Raw genomic sequence first — 21,752 nt, 5'->3', positions numbered from 1 at the left:
ACTCGTAGATAAATGTCGGTCTACCTACCTAAAGTTGGGGCAAGGCAAAGGCCAAGTTCGAGGTGGAGTTGGAGAATCTATATTATGGTTGGTTTTTTTGATTATTGGCCACCAAGTGTAGGTTCATACTTACCTCTATCTTGGAGTGAGAGACGATCGCGACAAGAGGCAAAAAATGGCAAAATCCAGGGCCAGGTGGCCAGGTGGCCAGGGGGTGAACATTTTTCCGCGTAATCTGATGGTTATAGGCATCAATACCTCGTACTTACAAGTAGATGGTATATTTCGAATTTTCCAAGCATACGCGTGCGTGTGCGTACACATTCGTAATCGCTTTCACATGTTAACAACTGCCAATTAATCGTGCCTCTCGTTTACGCGAGTATTATTTTTCCAACGAGTAAAAAGTGAATCTCGTACGCTGGCACTGGCGCTGGGACCGAGCTTTCGATTAATGAGGATTCGTCGCGTCAATTTATTACAAAATCAACAACGGTAAGTAAGTACGTACCTACCTATAACGGTAGCTACCACCTACTGTACAATGTTACCAGACGCATCAATTGTCCAAAGTAGGTGCAAAAGTTGAGAGTTGGCGAAATGGTTTTTCGGATTTTGGATCAAGTCGTTTTGGAGCATCCAGTAACTTTTTGGAAAATACTGAAGCCTCCAGCCGATTCTCAATGCTCGAAATTTTTCCATAAAATTTTACTAAACAGAGCTGGAAATACCCTGTCAAGTCCACTGCAGATGGGTTCAAGTCATTTTGGGGCCTTGAGGTTTTTGAAACTTGAAATTTCCACAAAATTTCATCATATGGCGTTAGAAAGCCGAAATTTACTCTGCAAACTATTTCAATACGCTATCAAGTCGACTACGAGTGTACTTATTCAAGTCGTTTTGAAGCGCCAGCTACTTTTTGGACCTTTATTGTCCACAGAGAGGTAGACCGTCGCCCCAGGAGTTCATCCTGACCGGGATCGGAGCACCTTATCGATGACGTCATAACACTATTTCTCGGTGTTTTTTTCCTGTTTTACTAATTACTTTTCGCTTCATCACTTGTATGGGAGAAAATGAAAATCGTTTTTCGACTGGAATAAGTGAATTTAAGTAAATTTTGATGAGGACTTTTCTCAATTGAAATGAAATTTCTCGTCGAATGGTTTATTTTTGTGCAGAAGCAGCGACCTTGATGTGGGACTTACTTTCAAGTATCACACTAACATTGTGATAGCAAGGGCAAGGAGGATGGTCTATTTTGTTGTCAGAAATTCTGTGCACTTCAAGAGAATAAGTACACTTAAAGTCCTATACTTCTCCTTCATAAGGTCAATTCTGGAGTTTGGTGTACTAGTTTGGTTCCCTCATACTAAAAAATTTATAAAAGAGCTTGAAAAAATTCAAACTAGATTTTTGAAGTACCTATATTTGAAGACTTTTGAATATTATCCTTATGACTTATCCCAAAAAGAACTTTTGGAAGGGTTTGAAGTGGATCCATTAGAAAAAAGAAGAGAAACAATTGCATTGATGTTTCTGTATGATCTTATCCACTGCAACATAAATGACAGTAACCTATTGGGAAAAATCAATTTCTGGGCCCCAAAAATCCACTCCAGGCAGAAAAAAATATTCTCCTTAAACAACTACGTGACACATTTAGGATGAAGGTATCTCCTATGAACAACATCATGGGTATCTCTGACGACTTCCTCTGTAGGTGTGCAGATGCTGATATTTTTAGTATGGGTAGGTCTGCTTTCAGGCGTGTGGTGGGGATGGCATGGGAGTAGGAGTGGGGGTGCAGTGGGGGCCGTTTGTGAGCCATTTCATATTCTGTATCTTATTTTTCTTTAGTTCTCTATGTTTTCTTTTTCTTTTCTTTTTTATAAGTATTTCTGGTGTTATACTTCTTTGCTTACTTCTTACATTCTCTTTAGATAGAAACTAGAAAGAACTACTTTTATAGATATTACTTTTTTCTTTTTTGTTTTGTTTTTTTTTTTGTTTTTGTTTTTTTTCTCTCCTTTTTGCCTGCTTTTGTATTTTTGTACTTCTCAAGCTTGTTTCTCTGGAGTAAATCTTAGTCATATCTCTTTAATTATAAATGGTCTCTCCTGTAATTGGCTTTAGCTGTTGGAGAGACCTAAATTGTAAAATAAAATAAATAAAATAAATAAAATCTCGAAATTTTTACTGAACACATACCAAGGTGATACCAAAATGTTCGAAATTTTATTCTGTCCTGCAAAATTGGTATTTTTTTCTCATGTCAGTCATCAAATTTTTGGTCGACCCTCCACCCCCTACCCCCCCCCCCCCACCCGAGACAATGTCTTGTTTTGTCCCTGATGGCTGATAAGGGTATCTATCTACCTAGTACCTACTCGTTATTTTTTTCAAAATCGATGAATTCCACTCTGAAAGAAATTTTTGTCCATCGCTTTCATACTTCGCTAAAAATTTCAAAAATTATCCTTCCGGCCTTCCGCCTCCAATTGAGGTACCTATGTAGAGAAATGAAATGTATCCGTGGAATTCAAACTTCAAAGGGGCCTAAGTGCCAAAAAGTAGTTATAACTTAAAATAGAGTTCGAGTTATTCGCGTTTAAAGTTCTGATAAGTGAATAGCAAATAGCAATAGATGAGAGTCAAATTCCCAGTAAGTGAAAAATTATGCTGAAAACTGAAAAGTGAAAACTAAAGTAAATTTTGAAGTGTTGACGAGTGACGACTTCTTGTGCAAGGACCTTTTTTGGAATTTTTATGCAATTTTGTGGAAGTTTAAAAACATTGTATTTTGATGAAAATTGAAAAAGAAAAAAATGCATTTTTTTACTTTTCTTTTGCAAAATATTGAAAACTTAGCTTCCTAGTAACGACATTATGTTATGATGTTATGGAACTTTAATCTTTAATGTTATGATATGATGACGATTGGAAATTTGGGAATTAAATTCAATTCTCTACATACAATAATTTTCCAGTTTCCTCGACTTCATTTTTTTCTGTAAAACTAAAATGCTTCGTTCCGTCTACCGGTCTACAGAAAGCTTTAAAAGTTTAAAAGTTTTGAGCTCTCAAAATTTTTGAATTTTTAACAGACACAGACACTTAGGAGGAGTTAGGTTTAGGTTAGGAGTAGTTAGGACCTTTTGCATTATTTATTTTCATTTTCATCAAAATTCAAAATTTCAATTTCAATAAAATTTTTATTATTTTTTATTACATTTTTTAAGTTTTTACGTTTTAGTTTTTCAAAGTTGGACTTTGAAGAGGCGACATCTTTAGAGCACGTTTGGAATTAGGTACTTGAAAGTTCTCGTTCGTCTCGTTCATTTCGTTCAATTCGTTCCTTCTGTTTTGTTTTCATCTGTGAACTTTCAATAAACAGAAATTTGAATATTTTTTTGATGCAATCATTTTATAACGAATAGTGCTATTTTCGGTCCATCTTTCAGCGATTATTAATTGAATTTCGTTTAATTTTACAGCATCAACCGCCCAAAAAATATAACACAGTTTAAAGCAGACTATTTCGCAGCAGTGACGGTGAGTTTATCACGATTAATTCATCATTTTCCAATGTGTTTCACAAACACACCGAAAACAGGTTTCAGTCAACATTGAAACGGTGTTTTCGTTTATAAAATCTTCTAAATATATTCTAAATTCATCTTTGTTGCAGTTGTATTATACCTCCATTACTTATCGTTCACTCTCACGAAGAATAATATTGAGAGAATCCTATTTAATGACCTACATATTGAATGTGCCACTTACACTATATTCTATTCATTATTCAATTCAGTAAATTTAAACAGAATATCTTCGAAATACGTTTATCAAACGCCCTCACAAATCTACATTTTCGAACTTTGATCTAATATACCTTCATTGTTAACACTGAAATCTGTTTTGTAATGTACTCAACAGTTACCTGAGTCGTATTCTAATATTTACGTGATTTCTAGAAGCCCGATGGCTGAATTGCAGAACAGGCCACCTTTTCGGGCGAATTATATGTCCCGAATCGCCGTCCCAGATAAAAGTAAGTGTTGAATTGATTTACTACGTACAATATTCCATCAAAGAGTAAGATCACAAATTATAACGTTCGTGTTATTGCAGGATATATCAACTCCGCTGCTCCAGGAATGGGAGACGTGAATGTAATGGTGAAACCTAGTAGTTTAAAGGATAAAACACCGATGTGTTTGGTGAATGAATTAGCCAGATATAACAGGGTCAGTAACCATTTAATAATTCAAACGTTTTAAATTTATCAGCGTATTAATTTATGCTGCGTTATCAATTCTAAATTCTAATCCAATCACCACTTTCACCAGTATCGTGAACGTAACACAATTGTGTTTTTTATGCTCTCGCAGCATTTTCATTCGAAGATCAAATTATTCCTTATCTTTTTAAAATCGAGATACGAAAGATTTTATAATTGGTGATTTAATCGTGTTTCAGATACAACACTTATACAGATTAACCAAAGAAGAAGGTCCGCCCCATCGTAAAAAATTCACAGTAACTTTGAAACTCGGTGACACAGAATTCGAAGCCCAAGGAACCAGTATTAAAAAAGCTCAGCACGAAGCTGCAGCTATTGCTTTGAGAAAAACAAAGTACAAACATCCTCCTCCTAAATTATTACCGAATACCAGAGGTTTGATTTTAATTCGATTTTTTATTTCGATCCTTGATCGTTGCTTTATGTTAATTGGCTTATTTTTTCTCTCGTAGTAAATACAACGCCGACGGTAGAACTTAATGCATTGGCTATGAAACGAGGTGAACCAACTATGTATACCGTATTAAGCCAACCTTCAGCCAATTTTTATCAACCACCATATCCAATAAATTATTATTCCAGAAGCATTTATCAGGTAATGTTACGCTTTCGTGGTTACCTAATGTGTAAATAGGTACCCTTTACACGAGTAACTTCGTACTTAATGATCCACAATATTATGCTGGTACTGGTCTATTTTTTTATCCAAATATTTATGGTGTTTGAAATTTGAGGTTTATTTTTACCATAACTCTTGAGGATTTCAATTTTAGTTTATCGACAAAATATTAAACCCTGTAGAAACTACAGGACGTTCGAAAAATTCAATTTTTTTCCAAGAATTTGTACGTTGCTCCGCTTGGTGAATTTTAATTAGCAAACTAATCACGAATTTATGATTTTAGACGTCAGGTACGATGTATAACGATTATGGTTTCAACGAATACGCAGCTGCGGCCGTAATGAACGGCTACTCATATCCGAGAAACCAATTTGGCAACGTTGTAAGTACATTTTAACACCGCGATATGTTTCTCGTTGTTACGTTGTGTTGCTGAAAAATGAATGAAATTTTTTCACAGAGGTTCAAAGGCCCAGCACCGTACAAGATCTGTTTAAAAGTCGGTAATCGAGAGTACATAGGTGAAGGTCACTCAGCCCAGATGGCTCGTCACAACGCCGCCAAAAAAGCCCTCGAAGATTTGAAAGGCTGCGTAGATTCGACAGCCGGAAAACCCACCGCTGGTAAAATATCTCCCGCCCAAATTGAACGTCACATTTTTACAATATTTTACTCATTTGAGAATTTTTCAAGGTTTCACCACTCCTACATCTCAAAATAACGAACATTCCGCCGACGAAGCCAAATCGCCTATTTCAGCAGTACACGAGAAAGCTTTCCGGCATAATTTACAAGCAACTTTCGAAGTAGTTGATGAAAAAGGACCTCCTCATATGAGAACCTTTGTCACCGAATGTAGAGTTGGCGATAAATTCAAAACTGTCGGCGAAGGGAATGGTAAAAAGGTGAGTTGAGATTTGAGAATTAACTCTCTGTTCGGTTACCTTGGCACAAATCTATATTTCCGTTCGTTTTTTCCCCTCTCCGCAGATCTCAAAAAGAAGAGCAGCCGAAAAAATGATAGAATTATTGGAATCCTTACCCTGTCCTCAGAAACCTTACATGAATATCGATAAGAAAAAATTACGGAAGAGAATAACCTTAAATAAAAAGAAAACTAGAATCATTAGAGAAGGAGTAAAACCTAACGAGACGGTAAGTTGAAGAAATTCGTACAGATTTCCAACATATTGCAGCGATTAATTTCCCATTCTGTAACAGGACGAGTCAGATAAACGTTCAGAATCAAATCCTACCACAAGATTACTAGAATACCAAAAGAAGAAACACGGTAAAGAGCCAGTTTACATTTTAGTCGAAGAAAAAGGTCGTGGCAGAAAGAAACAGTTTTCAATTGAGGTACTCGAATGGTCTTTAGATTGCACGTGCTTGAAATACTCGTATTTACGAGCCAGCTTCAATAAGTAACGTTCTTTTCAAGCGTAAGAAAGACGTTACTTATCGAAACTGCTTCCTAATAGATGCTAACAATGTTGCAACAGGTTCAAATAGATGATTTTAAATGCACTGGCAACGGTAGCAACAAGAAAGACGCTAAACGACAAGCATCGGAGAAAATGCTGCAGTTACTTGGACTGGAGGCAACTCCTAAAGAGAAACCTTCTCCTAAACCTGCGGAAAATGTGAGTCATTCTCGCGGTTTTTTTTTGGAAATAATAATTTATTTGCTTCGAATTAATGCACGATGAATATTAATTGGGGTATTTAATCGCTTTGCAGACGAACGATAACGATAATCAATCTTCAACGGCAAACTCAACCCCTAAACATATGGTAAACGGTAAACAAATAGCTCCTGGGTTGTTGCTTGTGCCTAATGCTAATCTATCCAATAAACAAAATTCCAAAAAGAGCCCTTCGTCGAATGGTGAGTATCGATATTGACCCGCCGATGATAAATTTAAAATCCTGTTACAAAAATGAACGAATTTTTATTTATTTTTTCTCGAAAAATCAATTGAATATAATTCTTTCAAACGTCCTGTCATCGAATGAAAAATATTCTTGGAAAAATTCTATAACCAGTATATTTTTTTTGCTACAGCGACCGATACCAAGCTGACGAACGGAAATGCTGCATCGTACGATCAATCCTCGCCGTCAACACCTAAATACCCGGCTGGCAACAATAAACATAAATTCTTCGCCAATATGAATATACAAAAAAATATCGCCAAAGAACAATTAAACCGTCTAGCAGATACTTTCGGATACGAAGTGGAATTTTCCGATTTTCCTAAAGTAAGTGACTTCGTTTCACTGCCACGATTATTGATTGAATTTCGATTAATCTAACTCGTATTTCGATGCAGGGTCGACATCATCGCGAGTACTTAAGTTTGGTTACGTTGAACACGAATCCTCCGCAGACTTGTTACGGATCTGGTGATTCGACTGAATCGGCTCAAAATGAAGTAAATATACAGAACCTATCGATACGAATTTCATTCGCCACTCTTCACCGTTCACCCCTCGAATTGATCATTTTTCTCTGTGTGTATTTTTTCGTAGGCTGCGTTTAACGCGTTATCGATGATAACAGATATGGGCATCGAGAACATATTCACGAAGAAATGTTCTTCGGGGTCGTCGTCTTCGTCATTCATTCCAGATAATGAAATCAAGACTTAAAGTGATGATAATACTTAACTAATTTATTATTTTCTTCCTCTTTATTATGTTTAATTTCGCGCTGGACGCGTAACAAGTTTTGTATTTGTTATTTCGAGTAAATGTTTTTTTTGTGAGGTTTTATTATAACTCGATGTTGGTTTTGTTTCGGTTCCAGTTTACATCTTTTCGGAAAGAAACTCCGGGATTCGTGTGGTTTTACTCGACGCATTATCAAAATAGTAATTTTTTGCTTTTGGCATCGATTATAATCGGTCTATAGAGTATTCGTCAGGAACTTCCAGCTCTGAAAATGAAGGTATTTCGGTTCTGAAATGATCAATAACGTCGAATAATAGGTAATTTAAATTACGAATCTGGCTGCTAATCACATGAGGAGCTCATTGCAAAAGTAGCCCTTGTCACATGAACTTTTAGACACGTTTTACTCGATTGCACCTATTGCCAACTGCGGAGATCATGTTGTAATGATGAAATGACCGTCAAGTTAGTCTACCCTGAGTAGCCCTGAGAGGAATTGCTTTATAGAGTTTACATTCATGATACTGGGTACGCTCAAGGAAGAGCTTTGGAGATTGCATAGGTTCATGTGACAAGGGCTACTTTTGCAATGAGCTCCTCACATCAGCTCAATTGAAATTTGGTTCTTAGTCTTACCATTTTTTTGGGCCTTTTACGAAGATCCAAACCCATTCTAAAAGAATTGCCATCGCAGTACCTAGGTCCAAAATTGAAAAAATTTTCAGGCAGAATTTGTACATTCAAACCCTGCAAACATTTTTACTTTATAGAAAAATTTCGATTTGATACCTCTCTTCCTCCAATTTTAAAAATTAAGGAGGCAACAAGTTTTCGGATTCAGTGCTTTGTGATTTTCTTCCCCCTCTAATTGCAAAAATTAGGTACGAAAAATTTTTTCAGATCTTGGTTTTGAGATTTTTTATCAAAAATGCCCAAAACCCAAATTGGGGCAATCGAATTCAAAGTCCTTCACATAATTCAAGTAAAAATTGATTGTTGCAAAATAATTCAAAAATTACCTCTATACCTATCAAAAATCTGTTGGGATTTCGCGAGATTTCCACGAGAATTTTTTTTGAGAATTCTTGAAGAGTTCTGACAATTGAGGTGTCACACTCCGATTTGAACGGGACCGCGATTTTTGGAAAGAGCATAGTCTCAAACCCCCAAAACCAAATTTTCAGCTGCCCACGTTCATTTTTCGATTTTTGACGAACGTTTGAAAATTCAAAATTGAGGGTTTTTGGCGATTTATGCATTTTCTTTAAAAAGTACGTTCTTGATCAGTAAAAATGGTCAAAATAAATCCCAAAACTTATATCAATTAGGTACCCAAAACCAAATTTCACCATTTCCAGCCATTCTGGAGCCTCCAGCGCGATTTTCAATTTCTCCAGAATTTTGAATTTGCTCTTTTGCTCCAGAAGGTGTGAATATGCAGTTGGGCAGCTACAAATCGAGTTGTGTATTATATTCGACCTGTTTAACGAGTTTATCCACATTTGAGCCGATTTTGGGAGTGATACCTCAAAGAATTGTTTTTTGACCAGCTTTTTTCAAAATTGAAAAATCTAAAAAATCAAAAGTTTCCCGTTTGCGTGGAAGTTTTCGAAATTCGCGCGAATCGCTGTATTTTGTCCATATCTAACCCCCCCCCCCATCCCAATTTCATCGTTTCCAGCCATTCTGGAGCCTCCAGCGCGATTTTCAATTTCTCCAGAATTTTGAATTTGCTCCAGAAGGCGTGAATATGAAGTTGGGCAGCTAAAAATCGAGTTGTGTATTATACTCGACGTGTTCAACGATTTTATCCACTTTTGAGCCAATTTTGGGAGTTCACTTGATTTTTTGGATTTTTTAATTTGGAAAAAAGCTGGTCAAAAAACCACTTTTGAGTTGTCACTCTCAATATCGGCTCAAATGTGGATCGAATATAATACACAACTCGATTTGTAGCTGCCCAACTGCATATTCACACCTTCTGGAGCAAATTCAAAATTCTGGAGAAATTGAAAATCGCGCTGGAGGCTCCAGAATGGCTGGAAATGGTGAAATTTGGTTTTGGGTACCTAATTGATATAAGTTTTGGGATTTATTTTGACCATTTTTACTGATCAAGAACGTACTTTTTAAAGAAAATGCATAAATCGCCAAAAACCCTCAATTTTGAATTTTCAAACGTTCGTCAAAAATCGAAAAATGAACATGGGCAGCTGAAAATTTGGTTTTGGGGGTTTGAGACTATGCTCTTTCCAAAAATCGCGGTCCCGTTCAAATCGGAATGTGACACCTCAAGAGGTTCCCTTGAGAGCCCAAACTTGGGTTATGATTTGTATTTATGACCCAATTTTTTGTAACTTCAAAATTCTATAAAAATGATCAAAAAAAAATTTTTTTCAAACCAGTGATGGGGTGATTCACAAAAAAGATGAATGGTCCAAAAAGTAGCTGAAAGCTTCAAACCGTATTGAAATTGATTTGCGGAGTGAATTTCAACTCTCTAATCTCCATTTTGATGACATTTTGTGGAAATTTCAAATTTCTAAAATCTACTGGAGGTTGTAGGAATTTTTCAAAAAGTCGCTGGAGGCTCCAAAATGACTTGAACCCACTTGCGGTGACTTGATAACTCTAAAATTGGAGTGCAGAGTGAATTTTGAATTTCCAACTCTGTTTGGTAAAATTTTATGGAAATTTCGAGTACTGAAAAATATTCTGGAGGCTCCAGTAATTTCCAAAAAGTCGCTGGAGGCTCCAAAACGACAGCGTGTCGTCATCAATGTGTGTGTTTTTTTTTTGCAAAATACAGTTCAACAGTGATATAATTTCAATTAGATAAATTACACGCGCTGATTCAGTATTGATTTTGAATTTTCAAATGTTAATTCAAGGGAAATGATTTCATGTTTATTATTTACGTTAACTACCTATACACAGCATAGCCTTGAGAAATTTCAAATAGCCTACTAATACAGTTGCCTAATTAAACTTTCGTTTTTCTTCCATCGTTGGAAAATTCTTCTTATCAGATTTAATTTATATTGGAAGTAGGATAAAAGGGTCACCAAACATAATTTTATTGATATCTTCATACCGGGATAAAAGTTCAATTACCTTGGACATTTTTGATGCTCGTATTCGCATTAAAATATTGAACCCAATAGGTATCTCGGTCAAATGCATTTTTTTAAAACGAAATTGTTGCAAATAGTTGTTTACTATATGCAGCAGATTTATGGCATTCGTGAACTTTATAAACAAAAATTTTCCGTCCTGCTTAATCAAGCATTACGGCACAATTAACTTTCGGTTTGGAAAAAGTGTCGAAACTTTTCAGTTGTGATTTTATTGTATTCAATGAAACATTTTACAAAAGTGGCCGATGATTTGGTTTTTCGTTGGTACTACTTTAAATTATATGCATATCTGTTCGCGATAAAATGGAACTGCGGAGAAAGTCATCAAGTACAGGTAATACTCCAACTTTGTATTTATTTATTCGAGTTTTTAAATCGAGACTAAATAATTTAGTAGAATTACACCGGAAGGTTTGAAAAATTTTAATAAAATTTAATGTGATCGGAATATTTGGAATAAAATGACGTCTAATTTCGTATTTAATTATACCAGGTACACGAATACTACTCATCTTCCAATTGCTAGCTCTACTTTTGCAAATAACTTACTGCAAAGGAAGCACTTACAACGATATTATGGTAAGCAGTGTTTCACCTATCACTTTTAATTTTTTATACACACTTTTTTTCGTTTTTGAAACAAATAGGCAACTTGTTGGGTACTATAGTTTAACCCTTTGAAGGGTTCTCGTTGCCATGTTCGGAAAACAAATTGTTTTGAAGAGTGTAATGGGGGTTTACCTTGCTCAATTAGCCAAATCACAAAAAAATTGAGCTTTCAAAGAAACAAGTTTTGAAAAAGCTCAAAATTTTCATTTACAACAAAACAAATGAATATAAATTGGATTTTTTTTTTCCAAAAATAATTCAAACAACACGAGTAAAAACATTAGTCAAAAGCACGTTTTGAAAACATTTTTCAAAAAATGAATAAGAAACAAATCGTGATAATAGCGACAGTAAAAAAGTCATCTGGAATTTTCCAAGTTTGCCCAAAATGTACCTCAAAAATTAGAAGAAAAAAAATCGTTAAAAATCTCACTTCACATTTATTTTTAAAAAAACAGCGAATTCTCTTTTTTTTTCTTCATGTTTCCCTTTCAATTTTACCATTTTACTTGAGTAGGTAGTAGGTACCTACCTACTTTGTTTTCTTGTACCTTTTAGAAACTGCCAAAACCAAATTAATAACATTATTTATTTTTCACAGGATTACCCTCAAAAGTGTGAATTCACCAAATTAATGTGCAATGAATCGCGTTTATTACAAGAAGACAAAATTATCATCTTGAATATTGCCAACGAAATGCGTAACCGCGTAGCAGAAGGAAGTTTTCAATACTTGAATTTACGACATGATCCTGTATCGAATATGAACAAATTGGTAGATCATTTTTTTTAAATTTCACCGCTGTGTTTGGTTTAAATTATTCTGTAACGTTGTTATTGTATTCTTTTTTCATCTTGAAGTCTTGGAGCAAAGAATTGGAAAAGAAATCTGCATCGATTGTCAGTTCATGCCCATATAACAGCCATTCTTTCATAAGTCTACAAACTACTATTTTACCTGGAATGGATGGTCTAGATTACATTAAAATCAAGAGAGCGATAAATACTTCAACTCTGGAAGAAAGTAAGGAAAGCCATTGGTAAATTATTATTGGGTAGCTATTTTAATGACGTATAATCAGCTCTATCATCAGAAATTTCAAAAACATCATAATTACAACACTTTCAAACTTTTTTTTTTCAATTCAACTTTTCATTCTTGAGATCTTAAAATTTTATCTAAAATTTCATCATTAATTTTTTTTAAAAATGATAACGGATCGAATTGTGAAAACTCGAAAAAATTTGATTTTTAGCAGAACCTGTTGATGAAGTACCTGGCTTACCTGGCTGCGAAGTATCAACCATCTCATACCATGAAAAATTAACTCTATGTGCTCCTCAAAAAATCAAAGAACGTCTGATTGGTTATTTGACTGAAGGAGGTCTTAGTGCAGAAGCAAGAAAATACGATTTGAGAGATTTTTGGATAGTGAATCGATTTGGGTAATGATCTGTTTCAAAACTGCAAAGCCATTTATGCGACATTTTTCACTTTTCTTCTTGAAAATTTCACAGCGAACCACGATTGACTTTTCGACGACCAGAATCTACACAGATTGGTTGCAGTTACCATATTAGAATTGGTAAAACTCACTACTATTCATTCTTAACCTGCATTCATTGTGCCTACAATGCCACACTACCACTGATAGGTCACCCAGGAGAAGATTGTGATAAGCTAAGTCAGCATTTTGATGAAAAATATGAAAATCTGTGTACAGGTGAGGTCCCTTACTTATTTACCTACATATTATAAGTAGTTACCTACCTATCTATTAGAAGTGAATTAACGCAGCCTAATAAAAATATTCTAACATATCTATTTGTGTCTGTGTGGCGCTCACAATGCAGATTTGAGAAATGAATACGAAAACATCACGAAAGATGAAAAGTCGGTTATTTGTAAAACATCTCCAGAACGTTACATGGTCTCTGATGAATCAACCTCCGTTTCTCCCGATCATGAAATGAAATCAACTGGCTTGTTGGGTAGCAAAAGACCAACGCAAATGGATAAAAACAAAAGGAAAAAAATCGATAAAAACAAAAGAAAAAAAACCAAGGCACCTCGCACCAAAATTACATCATCGCAACCACCAATGAAGGACTCCACCACAAATACATTTTGTGACACGAGACAGTTCAAAACATCAGCATCAGCCCACATTAGGGCAGGTTCCATGGATCATCAAAGTTCACCTGCATCGACAATACATACACTAGAAAGATCACCAGGCAGTTCTACAATTTCAGAATTCCGTAAATCGACATATAGGAAAACAATTCCAACTAAAAGAATGAAACTTTCTAATCTTACCACAATACTTATGCCTGCCACAATTGAGAATGAGTTCGCAAGTACCAGAGGAATGAACTCTACAACACCACCAATTCACTCGACAAATCAAAATACCAGTGCATTAAAATTGAATGCTACCATTTCCACACCTACATTTGCAACAATGGGAACAACAACCAATGTCAACAGAGTCTTGACAGAATTTGACACAACGCTTCGTCCAGATACTACCACATGTAGAAAGACAACCAGATTTTTGAATACCTCACATCCTGGGTCCGCTATCACATCTCCCACTATTTCTCTCACAGAAATTAGTACCATGGTATCACCTTCAACTGAAGTCAACACAACGATTCGCCAAGTTACAACCACCTGCAGGAAAACAACTAAACATTCAAACACCACCAATCCTGAATCTACGATCATACCTATTCAGTCAATGACCCAAACACCTACTTCCTCAGAAGACACCACTACAGTTCCATCCAAATTGAAAGAGCGTATAGCAATTTCTCTAGTTACAACCACATGCAGAAAGACAACAAAAGTTTTCAACACCACATATTCTGCACCTGCAATTGCTTCTCAATCAACACCCACCTCCACCAAAAGTGTCAGCGTTGTACCATTGACTGCAGAAGTCACCACAACAGCTGGCCCAGTTACAACCAAATGCAGGAAGACAACAAGACTGGAAAATGCCAAGCAATCTGCATCTACAGCAGCATCATCTCATTCAACCACCGAAGCACTTGCAATGGAACCATTGAGTACAACATCAATTACATCTACATCAACAGCTACATTTTCTGCAATGGCTCAATCACAAAATCATACTGCGCTTGCAACAATTTCTATAGAAGACCGTTTATCAAAAGACAACACAACCCTTCACTCAGTTACATCAACATGCAGAAAGACGACAAAATCTATGAATACCACACATCCTGCATCTTCTATCACATCATTTCTCCCAATAACCTACACACCTACCTCCACAAAAAACAAGAGTATTGTATCATCCACAACAAAACTCTCCACAAAACCTCATCCAGTTAAAACCACATGCAGAAAGACAACAAAAATTCTGAACATCACACATTCTGCATCAACAGTCCCTCTGTCTCTTTCAACAACTCGGACACCCTATTCCTCAAAAGAGAAGAGTTTTATATCATTCACAACAGAACTTGCCACAACAGCTCGTCCGCTTAAAACCACATGCAGAAAAACCACCAAACTTCTCAACATCACATATTCTGCATTGACAGTCCCTCCATCTCTTTCAACAACTCGGACTCTATCTTCTTCAAAAGACAAGAGTTTTGTACCATCAGCAACAGAACTTGCCACAACAGCTCGTCCACTTAAAACCACCTGCAGAAAAATGACCAAACTTCTCAACATCACACATTCTGCATCAACAGTCCATCCATCTCTTTCAACAACTCGGACACTCTCTTCCTCAGAAGACAAGAGTTTTGTACCATCCACAACAGATCTTGTCACAACAGCTCGTCCACTTAAAACCACATGCAGAAAAACGACCAAACTTCTCAACATCACACATTCTGCATCAACAGTCCCTCCATCTCTTTCAACAACTCAGACACCCTCTTCCACAGAAGACAAGAGTACTGTACCATTCACAACACCTCGTCCACTTGAAACCACACACAGAAAAACAACCAAACTTTTTAACACCACACATTCTGCATCAACCATCATATTTTATACAACAACCCTAACACCCGCCACACTACAACTAAATAGGAGCACAACTACACCTGTACCTACCACTATACTCGCTGCAATAACCAAATTAACAACTCAGTCATCCACCACAAAGATGTACAATACAACTGTAGCCATGCCTACTAATACTACACCATCTGCATTCAAACTCCCATCATTAAATGCAACAACAGAACAACCCAGTACGGAGCAATCAAACACCACTATTTTTGAAAAAGAAGTTACAACGATGATATCACCTATGATAACATTCAACACAACAATTCATCGACAAAAAAGTACATGTAGGAAAACCATTAGGACTACAACACCAACATATTCAACAACCCAAACATCTGCGAAAAAGAAATTGAATACAACCACAACTCTCATGCCCACTACCATGAGAACTGCATTCAATGCAACTCCTGCCACTTACAGAAAGAAAGTTACTTCTGTCAGCACCACATCTTCAACATCTATCAATAGAGTAAACTTGACTAACTTGACTAAACCACAAAATTTCACTGATCCTTCATCAACATCTTCTGTGGCTGAGCAACCTACAACTACTTTGGCAGCAAAACTTAAAACTAAATTATCTACAATGAAATTCAGCACAACTAGATATTATCCACCAACAACCACCAGTAGAAAAGAAACAACTCTACCTTCAAGTACTGCAGTCTTTTCTCCCACAGTCAAGAACATTAGCTTGACTTCATGCAATATAACGTTTCTTCCAATTACAACTCGTAGAAAGACAGCTAAGACTCCACACAGCACATCTATGACAAAACAAATCACAGTTCATTCCATAACTTCTTTGAAAACTTCCAGCTTGTATGTTCCTACTGTATCTGCCTCGGAAAAGGCTACTGTGAATTTAACCACCCCACAACCAGTGACAACCACGGAAATTTCATCTATCACTACACAGCACACTACATCAACCCCTTCCACTATGTCTATAAAAACTGCTTCACCCAGCACAACAATTAGCACTATTGGACTTTCTACCACAAAATGGACTACTGCTCAATCAAAGACAACCAAAGAAATTTCATCACCCATCTCACCCATGGTTACAACTGAGAGTTCACCTGAGACAAAGGCTATAACTATTGGATTTTCTACAACTACTTCACCCAATAGGATTTCTACCACTAGAAGTTCTACAACCACTCCAGCAGAAACAAAACCTCACACCTTCAGGGTTTCTGCAACCACTTCACCCAAAACAACAGTCAGTACTACCACAGTTAATGCAACTGAACTAACCACCCCACAACCTAAGACATCCAAGAAAACACCATCTACCATTTCATCCACAATTGCTACAAAGATGATTCTCACAACTCTGGCCAAACCAAAAAATATTACATTCGTTTCTACTTTTGGTGATATTTTGACAATCTCTGGCATAGATCTGAAAATTACGTCACCAAAGACTGAGGCTAGTACCATTGGATTTTCTACCAATAAATCAACAGCAGTAACAACATTCGCCCCTACAACAACAACTAGTCTTTCAAAAATAACTGCTGATACAACAACATTTTCTGCTAGATCTTCTAAACCAACAATTACACCTAGTCGGACCATTCTAGATAAAACCAAAGCTCCAATTACCAACATTACACATACAGCACCTCAATCAACAAAATTCTGCATGACTACAAATGGCACTGGCACATCTGCAGCAAAAAGTACAACAACGATTTCGTATTCAACCAAGTCTCGTGCAACAACACCACAGCCTGCAACATTACAATCAATTCGGGAAGAAACCAAAACGACAACTGCCATTTCCAGCTCTAAAACGAAATCAACCTATAGTACTGTATTCACCAAAATACAGACGCCTACTACCACTACATACAAACCTACTCCATCATCCATTCTGATGCAGTCTAAACTCCCAACGAGAAAGGCAATTCCTTTGATCACTACAAAAACCAAACTACCTTTTTCACCAACATATAAATCACCAAAGACGTCATCGTCAACATTTTTCACCACATCTCTCATCAAACACACCGATTTCACCTCAAAACCAGAACCTACACAACGTACAACTAAGTCAATTTCAACTCCAGTTAGCACAACACTCAGTAATCCTCCTACCTTCACTACATTTTGGAAGTCTATAAAAACAGAATCAATAAAACCTTCGAAAATCACTCAACATTTCAAAAGCACAGTGCAACCAAAATGTCACAATGGCACAGCAAGCAAACCAATGACTGAGAATCTCACCAACTCAACATTACAATTGATATTCACAAATCCCACAACTATAACAACTTTGGCTGCTTGCTTCCGGAAATCAACTCAGCCTAAAATTAGTGATGAGACTACCTCTTCTACACCATTGTGTGACCCTTGTAAATACAGAGATAAAGAGAATGCAGTGTCCAAGAAATTCGAAGTTGAAATACCAGAAACCCAGTCTACATCTAGTTCATTGTCGATTCTACCTACTTCAACATCATCTGTGTTCACATTGATCTCTTCTCAAACAAAAACAAAAGAAATTAGTTCTGAATCAGAAAGTACAAGTACAATTTCAAACTTCACTTATCCTGATCATAGACAACGACCGTGCATTTGTATCAGCTGGTTTGTCATGGCCTTAATTTTCAGCGTAGCGTTTCTGTTTGCATGGTGTTTACTGTGTTGGCAACGTGTGCTGCTATTTTAATTTGTAACAATTGTTTAATTTTTTAATGAAAATATTTTCAACATTAATGAACTTTTAACAATTCAATTTTTTTACTGTGACGATTGGGTTTCCTTGTTCTATTTTTAAGGCTATTAAAAAACTAGGTTGTTATTTTTAAAATTTTTTGTACCTAATCGTGATTTTCTAATAAATTATTTTAAATTTGTAAAAAATAATTATAATTAGCTAAAGGTATTCCAAAAAATTCAAAATTTAGCACTGATGCATACTGCATTGATCATGGAAAAATTCACCAGGAAATTCACATTCAAGTAAGTATCTTATAAATATTTTCAATGTTTGAATTATTTTATATAATTTTTAACTAGTCATTTGTTTTTAATAAAGTGTTTGAAATATTACGAGTCTTGTTTTCTCATTTTTATAGGTAAGTAGGTACCTATTGAAATTTTGAATGAACGAGTTGAGAGTGCCCCTGAAACGATGTGCTTAGGCAACTTATTCTGCAGCGTGGAAGATTGTAAGAAATATGTAAGTAATAGCCAGGTATGTTCGAACTTATTATTTTTAAATCAGCAGAAAATAAATAGAATTAGATTCAGAAAACAATCTGAAAATTACGTCCCAGAGTAGTTGAATTGAAAAATGAAGAATTATTTTCAAAATCATCCAGGATTTTAATCAGATTCTGAAAATCCGCTGTACAAACTCAGAAAATTATCTTCTTTTGAAAATTAGACTTAATCTCGATCAAAATAGCTCAAAAATGAATAAAAATTATATACAGCGAGGATACATTTTATTAAAAATTAAAATCAATAACAAAGTCGAAAGGTATAAAAAATAAAGAATATTGGGGCGGAAAAAACATCACAGTGCAATGACTAGAAAATAATATTACAAAACGACGTGAAAAAAAAGGTGTGTAAAACAACAAAACACGAATAGGACGAATTAACACAGAAAATCGAGGTGAAAATCAAGATGAAGTTTTTACAAAGGTAATAGATCATCATCCAACTCATCATCGCCGAATTCCACATCTTCTTTGGTTTGTAAATGGAGGGTCAATTTATTCGAGGCCGACGTCCTAGGACGATCATTATTCAAAGGACCGACTGGATCAGTAAATGATATATCATAGGTTCTTTTATCGTTATTCCCAGAGGCAGCTCTATCATTACCAATCGACGTACTAGCTCTGCTGCTTGATCCACTGGAGCCTCCATTTTTACGCCTCATATTGGCCGAATTCTGTTGAGCAATGGATTTCTCGATCTTTTTCAATCTATCCACATACTCGTTGGTTTCTTTCAGGCCTAATTCACGACCAATTTTAATGAGTAGTTTTAAGCAATCGGTGTTGTTGGGGAACTGTTGCATTACTTTTTTATAAATACGTAGCGCTTGCTGATAATTTCCAGCTTGTCGGTGACACGAGCCGACTAACAGTTTCCATTTGGGTTCTTCGGGTTGAACTAAAGATGCTTTTTCGAAATACGTTGCTGCTTTTTCCGATAATCTTAATTCGACGAAGTATTCTCCGAGCCAGTCCAAGACAGTAAGACTGGATGGGCAATATCGGTACGCTTCGAAGTAATAATGGAACGCTTGCTGTTTATCGTTTTCGTTATCGAAGATATCGGCTAATTTTAACAAAGTGCCAATATCCGAGGGTATAATTCCGAGTAATTGTAAATACCATTCTATGGCTTGATCAGTTTCGCCGGAAAGTTCGTAAAGGTGAGCGATTTGGTACAAAACATCCGGATGATTGTTAACCATTTTACGTAACTTGTTAAAGCAATCTAACGCTTCTTCTATGTGACCGGTTCTTTTATACCCCAGACCAAGATTGTATAATGCTTCGATACACGACGAATCATTTTCCAGAGCTAGATTATAATACTCTTTAGCCTTATCTAGAGCATCTTTGGCGAAGAAACAATTACCCAAGTTGACGTTGGCTACGGCGCTGTACATGTCACATTCGCGTCCTTGCGACGCTTGACTCTCAGCCGATTCGTAATTCTCTAGAAGGTAATAAATAAACGATAGATTCGTGTAAGCTACGCTGGCAATACGATTTTCTCGTTTATCGAACGATTTCAAAGCATCGATGGCCGATTCTGGTGTCTTATTATTTCGCAGATACGCGATAGCTTTGGTTATTTCAAGATCACCGGAAAGCGAAGAGTAATGGTCTGAGTTTTTGATAGTTTCGAGACACCAGTTGTACCCTGATGCGTAATTATCGTCGATGTATTGTGAAATCAGGTTGGCAGAACAGATTATATTTTTTTCCGCTTCTCTGTTGGATTTTTGGATGATTTGCGATAACGCGTCGCGTTTGAGAACTTCGGTTTGAACGTCGACGTCGTCGTGGATGACGAATTTATTCTGCATTTCGGTGATTTCCGGTGGAATATTGAGTAAAGCTTGGAATGATTTTTTCATCGATGATACATTACGTAATAAATAATGGCAAACGACTGCGTGAAATCCGGCGCTCATTACTGGTCTTTCTTGCAAAATGTACTCGAAATTCGAACAAGCGTCGTCGAATTTACCCATTTTTACGAAAATGATACCGATATTGTGTAGAATTTTGATTCGGAACTCCTTATTGGTGTTCGGTACTCGATCTAGGACCCAGCGGTAGGTTTTCAAAGCTTCGTGGTATTTGCCCAGCTTGGCGTAGATATTACCGATGTTAATTTTAAATATGCATTTGTTGACTTCTTTCGGAAACACGCCGTTTTTTATTATAGCCTTATACATGTTTAAAGCTTCGGTGTACATGTTATTGGTAACGTATTGGTGGGCTATGGTAAACAAGACCGAATTAGTGAGATCGAAATTATGCGAATCTGCGTGCCCAGTTTGTTCTAGTAATTGTATCAGCGCGTGTTCTTTAGAAGATGCATCTTTAGCTTTCTGTAACGCTAATTTGAAATTACCATCGTGTTCAGCCTTACAAGATTCGTCGATAGCTTGCATAACCTGATGCTCCAAGTTACGTATACGATCCTCTAGAGTTACTTCTTTAGGGGTATCTGTAGGTGTAGATTTCATTTGACTGACCAGGTTCAAAGGATCGAACATGTTGTTGGACGAACGTGACGTGAAGCCTACCCCATGAACGGCTGTAATGGGACGCCGGACCAAATCTTCGGCTTCATTTTGCATCAGCTGAAGTATTGTATCTTTACCCGATGCCGTGGATTTCCATTTGTAAGATGATTTCAACGGATCTCGAAGGAAATCTTCGGGTTGGATGCCTGCTTCGCTTAACTGTATCAAATTTGGATCGTAATCGTTGTAAAGATCGTATTCGTCGTATGGATTCAACTTGAGCTGTTGTATTTCGGTCATTTTTAACGGATTTTCTGATTTTTCCAGTTAATTAACACATTATTTTAAAAGGAAAATTAATTTTCTTGCATTTTCAATAATATTATTGTTGTCTATTTTGGTTGCCATGGTTTCCTTATCAGAATTTTTTGTAGTGATAAAGAAAAAATGTATTGGAATTATACACCTTAAGGTGCACAATTTTCGAGTAAAATAAGGTATAATTATGCTGATCGTAAAAACACTGAATTCAGTGTATAAAAATAATACCCATCGACAGCTGCACGATTTTATTACTTTATGGGTTGAAAAAAACCTTTAATCGC

At 36.3% G+C, this 21,752-nt stretch overlaps 3 protein-coding genes across 3 annotated transcripts; 2 read left to right on the top strand and 1 right to left on the bottom strand.

The window, feature by feature from the left end:
• The first annotated feature begins 3,394 nt into the window (after positions 1-3,394).
• LOC135849864 (double-stranded RNA-binding protein Staufen homolog) lies at positions 3,395-7,709 on the top strand. The gene is made up of 15 exons (XM_065370495.1): positions 3,395-3,555; positions 3,978-4,054; positions 4,135-4,250; positions 4,483-4,681; positions 4,759-4,901; positions 5,212-5,310; positions 5,389-5,551; positions 5,622-5,833; positions 5,919-6,083; positions 6,150-6,287; positions 6,431-6,571; positions 6,669-6,816; positions 6,994-7,190; positions 7,262-7,363; positions 7,461-7,709. The coding sequence occupies exons 2-15, from the start codon at positions 3,985-3,987 to the stop codon at positions 7,578-7,580; spliced, it is 2,013 nt and encodes a 670-aa protein (XP_065226567.1). The 5' UTR covers positions 3,395-3,555; positions 3,978-3,984; the 3' UTR covers positions 7,581-7,709.
• Positions 7,710-12,870: 5,161 nt separating this feature from the next.
• LOC135849863 (mucin-2-like) lies at positions 12,871-18,473 on the top strand. The gene has a single exon (XM_065370494.1). The coding sequence runs from the start codon at positions 13,276-13,278 to the stop codon at positions 18,088-18,090; it is 4,815 nt and encodes a 1,604-aa protein (XP_065226566.1). The 5' UTR covers positions 12,871-13,275; the 3' UTR covers positions 18,091-18,473.
• A 414-nt stretch (positions 18,474-18,887) lies between these two features.
• Positions 18,888-21,535, bottom strand: nompB (intraflagellar transport protein 88-like protein nompB). Its single transcript, XM_065370493.1, has one exon. The coding sequence runs from the start codon at positions 21,445-21,447 to the stop codon at positions 19,066-19,068; it is 2,382 nt and encodes a 793-aa protein (XP_065226565.1). The 5' UTR covers positions 21,448-21,535; the 3' UTR covers positions 18,888-19,065.
• Between the last annotated feature and the right edge of the window lie 217 nt (positions 21,536-21,752).

The sequence above is a fragment of the Planococcus citri genome, chromosome 1, assembly GCF_950023065.1.
Source record: "Planococcus citri chromosome 1, ihPlaCitr1.1, whole genome shotgun sequence".
Taxonomy (NCBI): Eukaryota; Metazoa; Arthropoda; class Insecta; order Hemiptera; family Pseudococcidae; genus Planococcus; species Planococcus citri.
The sequence above is the reverse complement of the archived record's forward strand: the minus strand, read 5'-3'. Positions and strand labels throughout refer to the sequence as shown.